Consider the following 9714-nt stretch of genomic DNA (forward strand, 5'->3'; position numbering starts at 1 on the left):
CTGTAGGATCGTGGCTGGAGGAGCCAGCCCTGAGTCTTGTCATTCCTTCCCCCCCCCACAGCTCCTCTCAGAGCTGCCCCATCCCTGATGGGTTCCAGTGATGGTTCCCAGCAGGGATGAGGAGCTGCAGGTGCAGGTGGAGAAGGCCGCCCGTGGAGATGCATTCTGACCCCCAGGTGCTCCCACAGAGCTGTGCGAGAGGAGGATGCTGAAGGGGCACAGTGCTCCTGGGTCAGACCCAGCACTCACCATCATCACATTGATGGAAGCAGTGCTGAGGGCTGAGCAGAGCCCTGCCCAGGACTCCTCTTACCATTGACTGAACTCATTCTGTTCTCCCATTTCGTGTTTTTTTTTTCCCCACTTAAATCAAACCCCAGAACAAAGCAGAGAGGGATGTGTTGGCTGTGCTCCCTGCAGAAGTGCATCTCACAGGGCTGGTGTGTGCACGGGGTCCTGCTGTGCCACCATGGCTGTGCACCCCGAGCTGTGGCTGTGGGGGCAGGAGGACACGGGGCTGATGGTGCAGATATTTGTATTGTATAGAGCAGCTTATTTCTACAAGACAAACATTTTTAGACTCCAACCAAGTATGCAGTCGTTTCAGTTCCGGTTTTTGTGACCTTTTTCAGGGATCATTTCAGTGCATTTCTGTATAAAACAAAAATATAAGGAAAAAAAAAGGATTTTGAAGTCTATAAAAAAAAAGCATCTTCTGTACATAGGCAAACTCAAGAATCTTCTCTTCAAACACTGTTTCTTGTAGAAACATGTTGAAATTTTTTTGCTGATTTCTTTGTACTTCAAGAGCATGTAAATAATTTATTAAAAGTGACTATTGTAATTTGGAGTTCTTTTTAAACAGATCCCAGCTCTACTTCATGGCAAGAAGATGGGGAGGAGGAAGGACTGAGGATAGCAAAGGAGCTGGTGGCATTTACAGCTTGTGTCAAGCTTTGTATCATGTAAATTCTGTACAAATAATGGGGGTTTTGTTTTTGTTTTCTTTTTTGTCAAATAAATAGATGGAATTAGCAGCATTAAGAAACTGAAGACAAAAATTTGCCAAGTCGAGGCTTCTTCCTTGCCCCCTCCCCCACTCTGAAACTTAATGTGCAAAATCTATTTATTTCAAGCAAGGAAATGTGTACAGTCTATAGACATCCTACAGTGTATTTAAGTGAGTTTGCAACTGGATTTTTTTTTTCAGTTTAATATTTGTTTTTATGAGTTTCCTCCTTAACTGCCACTGTAGTATTTGTTTGAGTGAGAAGAAACACGTGGTGCTGGAGCAGGGGGCGGGGGGTCCGGGACGGGCTGTTTTAATTCACAGTGTGAGAATAAAGGGCTTCCTTTAAAAGGGGGCAGGTAAAATGGTTTGCAATAAATGAATTATTATTTTTTTAAGTTCCTTAAAAAAAAAAAATCTCTGCTCTGAAGATTTAGGGTTTCTGCTTTTTCTTTTTTTTTTTTTTTTAAGCAAATTTATAAATTTAGGGATGTTTTGTGCATATAGAATCTGTCACCAGTATGTACCTTGTTTTGAAGAAAGTGTTTTTGTTGTGGATGTGTCATGCTGTATATATTTGTTCATATTTTTGTGAATTGAATACTATGTACCATTGTATTATAGTAACTTTTATAAAGCAAACCATAAATATACTGACTTTTCTTACAGAAAAATCCCGTTGTGCTTGGTGTGTAGTCAGAGCTGTGTGCTGCTGGACGTGTGCTGGGGACCAGGAGAGCTGAGAATCATCTTTGCAGCAGGCAGGAGCTGGTGTGAGGCATCACTGCACAGCTATTGTGTGGGAGGAGCGTGGGAGGAGCGTGCGAGCTGCTGAGTTTGTAGGTGTCAAGCTGTGTTAGCATTGGGGCTCTGACACAGCTCTGTGCCCAAGTGAGGGCCCCGTGCATGGGCGAGGAAAAGAAACTCATGCTGCTGTGTCTTCTCCCAGATGGGCTCTTGCTGACCACAGCAGGGTTGGGACCCCGTGGGGATGATGCTGATGGGATTTGAGCTGGGTGGGCTCACACTGTGCCCCAGGAGCCTGAGCCATGGGCTCTGCTCGGGGCTTTACTTCCGCACTGAGAAGCAAAGGGAGCTGCAGTGGGTGCAGTGGGGATTCGGAGGGCTGCAGGTCCTCAGGAAACATTTGAGGTTCATAGAATCATTGAATGGTTGCGTTGGAAAGGACCTGAAAACCCACCCAGTTCCAACCCCTGCCAAGGACTGATCCCCCCACCACAGCAGGTTGCCCAGAGCTTCATGCACGTGGCCTTGGGCAGCTCCAGGGCTCAGACACCCACAGCAGGTATTTATGAGCAGGGTGTGCTGGGTATGGCCGACGCAGGGACGCGGGTTCCTGGCAGTGAACCTGGAGCTTCAGCTCCTCCCCGACGCCCAGTGGTCGCAGGACCGACTCAGCAGAACTCAGCTGTGACAGACAGGTTTATTATGGCAGTGGGGAGAGTCCCCATGCAGGGACTGTGACAGCACCCAGGGGGCAGACAATAGGCACAAACCCAGCAACAGCCTCCAGAAACACGGAGATACCCCACCCTTCATTCATGCAGGAATTTCCAGGTCCTAAAGCCATGCCGCATTACACGGGTGGGAAGGCCAGACCCCATCTAGAAAGCTGCAGCTACCCCAAAATCACGACTCCAGATTGAACCTACGCATGAGTCAGTGCTGTGTTTGGGATTTGGTGGCCCTGACGGGGCTGTGCTGGGCTAAAGGCATTGGCTGCATTCCCTCTCCTGTGCAAAGCCTGGGCTGGGTCCTTGCCTGTCACAGCTTGGCAGCAACATCCTGTTTGTCACCCTAATTGTGGGCTGCTGACAAAGCCCCAGCCAGTTCCCACGTCGTTTTTGGCTCAGCTCATGGCCCAGCACTGGGGGCTGGCTGCACACAGCCCCTACATGCGCTCGGTCTCTCCGTTGGGGCTCAGCACGGTCAGGTTGCCTCGTGCATCCTGGTCAATTTCGATGGCTTCAAACAAGGACTTGAAGTTCCCGGCACCGAAGCCCTGTGGGAGGATGGTGGTACCCGTGTTACATCCAATGGGTTCATCACAGCACTGTGGCACTGCTGGAACTTTGTGCCGTGAGGTCCTCAGACTGCCACTCAGTGCTAGGGGCACCTCTATTACTTCTAGTGATGAAACCCTCCCCCAACCTGGTGGTTGTGCCGCTGGATGACCTCCAGGAAGACCGTGGGTCTGTCTTGAACTGGTTTGGTGAAGATCTGGAGCAAGTATCCCTTCTCATCAAAATCCACCAGGATCTTCAGTTCCTGGAGCCGAGCAATAGGGAGACAGCTCCAAGATCCATCAGGGAACAAGGGGACAGCCCCGCAACGCCCTCAGCCGACCCTGCCGTGCCCAGCCCACCTCCAGCTTGTCAATGCTCTCCTTCACTTTGATCTTGGCGGTTTTCAGCCTCTCCCGCAGCAGCTGGTAGTAGCTGGATGGCACTTCCATGAACTGCATGCCACGCTGCTTCAGGTTGGTGATCTGCAAACAGAGGGAGCTTTGGGCACACGAGGACAGGAAGCACTGGGACGCAACGCGACGCTTCCCCACCGCGTTGTCCCAAGCAGTGCATGGGGACCTGTCCCACTCTGTCCCTTTGGGCCCAGCGCAGGGTTGGCCACCACACAAGGACCCTAACCACGAGGCATCACCCCCCCGTGACGTGGCCCCGAGTGGGGCTGCCCTGGTGGCACTCACCGCCGAGATGATGTCGGAGGTGTTGAGTGCGATGTGCTGCACTCCGGCCCCTCCATAGTAATCGATGTATTCCTGCAGGGAAGCGTCTCGCTGCAGCAGCAGTATGGCTGCAGTGCTGGCCCTGTCCCATCTCCTCCTCCCCAGCCCCGCGGTGGTGGCAGTGATGCTGTGCTCACCTGAATCTGTGATTTCCTCTTGCCCTGTGCTGGTTCGTTGATGGGCATCTTGATGGTCTCCTCGTAGTTGGTGACCACGATGGAGCGCAGGGCGCTGAACTCCGTGTGCAGCTGCTTGTCATCCACCGACCAGAAGCGATGGAAGAGGAGGTTCTTCTGGTACCTGCCCACCCACAATGACCACATCAGAGCCCCGCTCACTAATGAACCTCCACTCTGTGCTAATTGCCCTTGGCCTCCTCCCGGACCGCCCCGCTCTCACCAGTCTGCCACCGGCACCATCTGGAGGTCGGGCTGGTTCCCCACCACGTGGTCCACGAAGCTCAGCTTGGCACTTGGCCTGCAGGGACACAGGGCAGTGCTCAGCCCCGATGGCAGTTGGGTGGTGGGATCCATCCCCACATTGGGACCCTGTGTTACTCACAGCCTGGGCAGCAGCGGATCCCTGAAGAGGGGCGCGTGGTACCCGGGCAGGAAGAGCCCTTTGTAGTTGAGCTTCTCCACCAAGGTGTGTGTTGTATCGCCGTACTGCAGAAGGAAGAGGCTCTGTGCCCATCACTGTACAGACTCCACTGCATGGGGGGGGGAGCTCAGTGTCCTCATCACTCACCGTCTGGATGACAGCAAACTTCACCTTCCCAAACTTGTCCTCCTCCACCCAGGGCTCCTTCACCACCACAGCTCCGCGCTCCTTGGCTTTCTGTGCAGAGGAGAGCTCCTGTCCTGCCACGTGCCCCCAGGGCCCTTCCCATGCCAACGTGGGAACGCGTGGCTGTGTCACCCCCCGGCCCCAGAAACGCTCCCTTTTCCCCACACTCACGGTTTCAGGGTGCCCGCTGTACCTCGTGTGCTCTGCCTACCTGCACGATGAAGTCACAGTCCTCCACCTCGAAGGCCACGTCCTTCACTCCATCCCCGTGCTTCACCATGTGCTCACCCATCTCTGCCAACACGCAATGTCAGCGGGGACACCGCACGGCGCCCACTCCCCCGGCCCCAGACCTACCCTCATTGCCCGGATTGAGCGCCGACGAGAGGACGAAAATGATCTGGGGCAGAAAAGGATGGGAGGAAGGGTTGGTGATGGGAGGAGGGATCCCACCACCGGCGCTCATCGCACCCCGCTGCCCTGCACACCTTGTCCTGCTTGATGACGTGTGACACCACCTCCCTGCTGCCGGTCTCCAGCCCGCGGTACGCCAGCTCCTCGAAGCCCATCTTGTTGCAGTAGTACGAGGCGGCCTGCAGCACAGCACAGGGTGAGCATGGCTGTGCCGTGAGCGCGGGGGCACTGGGTGCTCCCAGCACAGCCTTTCACCCCACTGCGTGCAGGGGAGCATGGCACGTTTTTGCTTTTCCTCTGTATTTTTGCCCCATGCACTCACCTGGAATCCACCCCCACAGCTTGCGCAAGGGCCCAAGGCCACGGCCCCAGGCCAGGGCTGCTGTCAGCACACACACACACACACACACACACACACACACACACACACACACGGCCCCACCGTCCCCCGGCAGCCAATGGCCACCACCACCACCACCACCTCTGTGGCCTCCTACCTGCTTGGCATTGCCCACCCAGAAGGTGATGGAGTGGAAGTGGATGAAGCGGCCTCGCTGGTGCTAAAGGAAAAGAAGTTGTATGTGCTGCAGTTCCTGTGGGTGAGATTCCCACGGGTACGGTTCCTCCAAATGGGATTCTTCCCAATGCAATTCCTGCAAGTGCACCCCGGTGACACGGATGACGCCCCGGCCCCGTGCCCTGAGGATTTTTTGGAGTGCTTTGCATGCAGACTGTGCTGCTCTGGTGGCTGCAAAGCACCTGGCTGTCAGCCCGGAAGCGAGCCCAGGGGCACCTGGTCCTATAGAAATGCACAGTGGGAGGTTTGGGTGTGGGGTTTGGGATTTAGGCAGTGGAAAAGGGGATGGCAGCTGCATCCCAACCCTGCATCCCAACCCTCATCAACCCCGACGATTCACCCGGCAGCACAGCACCCAGCACTGCTCCACCACTGCACAGGGAGCGCCGTGGGGCAGCCGTGGGGCTCCCAGCACTGAGCACAGGACGGAACGTTGCCCCACGCAGGGGGGCACTCACCTTTTCCCCTTTGTCCGTGTACGTCGTCTGCAAGAGAAGTGGGAGAGGCGGTGAGCGGGGCACGAGGCCGAGGGGAAACGCAGGGAATTCCCCCCACAACCGCGCAGTTCTGTGCCCGCTCCCCGGCCCTCACCATGCTGTGACCCTGCAATGTGACAGCAGCAAAGAGAGCGCGACCCTGAGTGCGGGGCTGATATGGGGCAAAGACGCTCCTCCTCCACCCCACCCCATCCCGAGGGCACTGCCCCGGCGCTGGGGACAGCGGGGCAGGTGGGTGGTGGCACTGCGTCACCACTGCTGCTGGTGCTGCACAGCTCATGTCATCCCATGGCAATGACACTGCCGTGTCCCTCATGGGATGGCACAGATGTGCGCCCCCATGGCACCGCCACCCCAAACAACGACACTGCAGCGTCACTCCATGGCGTCACCGCAGCGCTGCCACGCTGTGCTGCAGTGTCACCCCACGGAACGGCACAGTTCTGTGACCCCAAAGCAGTGGCACGGCCATAACGCGGTCACCTACGGCACCGCCACCGCGGCTGCCACCCCGCACGGCAGTGACCCCGCGGGACACAACGGCCCCGCCCCCTGCCCTGGCCCCGCCCCTCTCTCCACGCGACCACGCCCACCGCACGCTGACCACGCCCCTTTATACTATAGCCCCGCCCCAATCGTTTCCTTCCCTGACGCGGCACTTCCTGTCCCGCCGCGCCGTGACGCAGTTCCGGCCGGGCCGCGCGGTGCCGCCATGGCCGCCCCGGGCCGCCCCGTGACGCTGAGTGAGGTGCAGCAGTTGGTGCGGCGGAAGGATGAGCTGGAGGCGCAGATCCGGGCGTGCTATCAGCTCCTGGAGGACGTGAGCGGGGCGCGGGGCCGGGCGCGGGGCTCGGGGCGCTGCCGGCGGCCTCACCGCGGCCTTTCTCCCCTCAGCAAAAGGGCGTCGGCATGGACGGGCCGCTGGTGGACGCTGAGGGCTTTCCCCGGGCCGACATCGATCTGTACCGAGTGCGCACCGCGCGGCACAGCATCGCCTGTGAGTGGGGATGTGGCGCTGAGGGGCGCGGGGAACGGGCTGGGGCGGGGTGTGCTGATCTCTGATGGTCCTTTTGAACCGTAGTGGTTGTACGGTTCTGCTGCTCACTGAGCTTGCTGCCCCCCGCAGGTCTGCAGAACGACCACAAGGCTCTGATGAAGCAGGTGGAGGAGGCTCTTCACCAACTGCACGCCCGGGAGAAGGAGAAGCACGCCAGGGACGAGGAGGAGGCTCGGGCTGAGGCCATGAGCCAGAGCCTGCCCCCTGCCTTCGCCAAAGTCAATGCAGTGACACCGGAGTCTCCTGCCAGCACCTCGGTACATTGCTGGGGCTGACAGCGGGTGGGATGGCTTCGTTTGGACCTAGGGAGGGGAAACAGCATTGCTCTGTGTCTCTGCTAACAAGCAGCAATAAGCTGTGAGAATCTGAGAATTATTATTACCCCCCCCACACACACTTTCTTCATTGTCATTGTTTGTCAAATATTCAGTCACTTTACATGGAAATGGAGAGGGTGTGGTGTTCAGCTGTCTGAATGGTGAGACAGGCAGTGTCCCAGCACAGCCCGCGTGGCAGGAGGAAAGCTCCTGTGAGCACGCAGGATTACCTGTCGTCAGAGAACACAGATGCTCAGCTTCTTTCTGTCTGTCCAGGGCCTTCAAGTTGATGATGAAATTGTGGAGTTTGGTTCTGTCAATGTGCACAACTTCAAGAACCTGCAGAACATTGCCACAGTGGTGCAGCACAGTGAAGGGGTAAGTTTGGTTCTGCATTCTCTTGCCTCTCCCGGTGAGCTACAGCTTTCAGTGTGGAATGGCCAGAGGAGCTACCACGGCCATCAGGTACTTTATAACAGAAATGATGGAGCTTGTCTTTATTTTTTCCCTTCTCACAGAGACCTCTGAGTGTGACTGTGATCCGCAATGGCAAGAAAGTGCACCTGGGGCTGACTCCGAAGCGCTGGGCTGGGAAGGGCCTCTTGGGGTAGGCTGCCATTTCATGTAACCAGGGGGAGGGGGCTTTTACCAGCTCAGAGTGAGCTCTGTGCTCTGCTCTGTGCTGCTGCTGCTCTGATGTGTCTCTGGCAGATTCCAGCTGAGAGCTGGGGCTGTCAGTTTCGTAGTCGTATGGGGTGCTGAGTTGTCAGATATGAGCACGGGACTGAAGATCTCAGTGACTAGTTCCTGTAGCAGAGGAAACCTGTGGAGGAGGGTTGTGGTGGATCTGATTTACAGTGTCAGATCTTCTGAGCTTCTTTCACAACTGAGACTTGAATGTTTACTTCTCCATTCTTTTTCAGCTGCAACATCATTCCCTTGCAAAGATGACCATTGCTCAGAAGACAATAAAGATGAAGCTTGTGCCTGCTTTCTGGACTCTGATTTGATTTGAAAGCTTGCCTTATGATCTTTGTTTTTGCTGAAATGTTTCAGAGGCTTTGACCTCTGTGTGTCTGGACTTACAGAGTCTGAAGATGTGCTGATGGAGCAGGTCCTTAATGCAGTTGGAATTGCAGTGGTTCATGAGGAGCAACTCACAAAGTTGCTGGACGTGGCTTCCCATCTCTTGCACGTTGCATCAGTTTGGAGTGAGGCTGGAGTATAGCTTTTCACTTCATATAGATTTGAAAGAGCATCAAATGCTTTTATTTGGTGATAACATAGCATTCCTTTTCTTTTTTTTCCTTTTATTTCCTCACTGAACATCTTGTAAAATATGCTAAAAAGTCCTGGAACAGTTCTTTCTTTTCTTAACTTAATAGATCTCACTTGAGTAATGTGCAGATCTGGTATTTTATCTTTCCCACGTGACTGTAGCTGTTGGAAGTCACTAAATAAGATAGCATTTTTGGAACACCTAATTATTTTAAATTAATGAAATAAGCATTAGGGGTTATAACTCTTGTCTTCTAATGTATTGGAATACTCCTCTAACTTTTTGTTATTTATTTACTGCAGTTGATCTTAGGGTCTGTAAACACTTCAGAGGGGTTTGGAGTGATCTTGCTGGTAAGGTTGTTTCCAGTTGAACTCTGAAATAACAATAAAGCTGAGCAATGTCTCTCTCTGTTCTTGTGGAAGGTTCTATTTGGGGGCAGTAACTGTGGGCTGTGTCAGATAGATTGAAAGCATGCTTCCCTTGCCTTCTGCAGCCGAAAGTTGGTTTGGTCCAATGAAGTAGAACAGTAGCTGCGAGCATGTAGAAGAATGGTGTCAGACCAGCTGGAGCCTGGCCTTGGCTCTGTGTGCTTGGGATGGGTGTCTGTGCACCCCCAGGTGTGCAGGTGTTGCCTGAGCTGTGGGTGGATGGTTCTGCATGCCAGTCTGGGAGAACTGCTCACGGGGACATTTTTCCAGGCCTTTGTGTATGTGCCTCCTGGGATGAAATGCCCTAAAAAGGCCTGGCTTTGTCTTCGGTCGTGCAGTGAGGTCAGTGGGTCATTCTGACAGACAGAGTGAGTTAACTCCTGCCCTCAGGGAACTCATTTCCCCATTGCTGTGGAGGGTGTGTGCACACTTGGAAAGCTCTCAGCTGTGCGAGGCTTTGTGGAGGTGCATGTCCTCGCTGTGTGCTCCGATCACTGTTCCCATTTGCAGTACGGTTGGATTAATTCCAGCAAGAGAAAAAACACATCACAGAACCTGCAGCCTTGCTTCCAGCACAAACAGC

General features: G+C 54.7%; 2 protein-coding genes across 2 annotated transcripts; one reads left to right on the forward strand and one right to left on the reverse strand.

Moving 5' to 3' along the window:
* Positions 1 to 2691: 2691 nt before the first annotated feature.
* On the reverse strand, positions 2692 to 6162 carry HPD (4-hydroxyphenylpyruvate dioxygenase). The gene is made up of 14 exons (XM_065739200.1): positions 6142 to 6162; positions 6009 to 6035; positions 5471 to 5533; positions 5048 to 5152; positions 4917 to 4959; positions 4771 to 4853; positions 4521 to 4610; positions 4335 to 4438; positions 4173 to 4250; positions 3911 to 4073; positions 3735 to 3806; positions 3396 to 3518; positions 3182 to 3298; positions 2692 to 3032 (listed from the first exon to the last, which is right to left on the reverse strand). The coding sequence occupies exons 1-14, from the start codon at positions 6142 to 6144 to the stop codon at positions 2922 to 2924; spliced, it is 1182 nt and encodes a 393-aa protein (XP_065595272.1). The 5' UTR covers positions 6145 to 6162; the 3' UTR covers positions 2692 to 2921.
* Positions 6163 to 6749: 587 nt separating this feature from the next.
* On the forward strand, positions 6750 to 8412 carry PSMD9 (proteasome 26S subunit, non-ATPase 9). The gene is made up of 6 exons (XM_065739210.1): positions 6750 to 6867; positions 6942 to 7044; positions 7174 to 7361; positions 7698 to 7799; positions 7940 to 8028; positions 8345 to 8412. Exons 1-6 carry the CDS (start codon positions 6760 to 6762, stop codon positions 8370 to 8372), a joined length of 618 nt encoding a protein of 205 aa, XP_065595282.1. The 5' UTR covers positions 6750 to 6759; the 3' UTR covers positions 8373 to 8412.
* Positions 8413 to 9714: the final 1302 nt, after the last annotated feature.

Source organism: Cyrtonyx montezumae, unplaced genomic scaffold (genome assembly GCF_038088225.1).
Source record: "Cyrtonyx montezumae isolate F1298 unplaced genomic scaffold, pur_monq_1.0 scaffold_23, whole genome shotgun sequence".
NCBI lineage: Eukaryota > Metazoa > Chordata > Aves > Galliformes > Odontophoridae > Cyrtonyx > Cyrtonyx montezumae.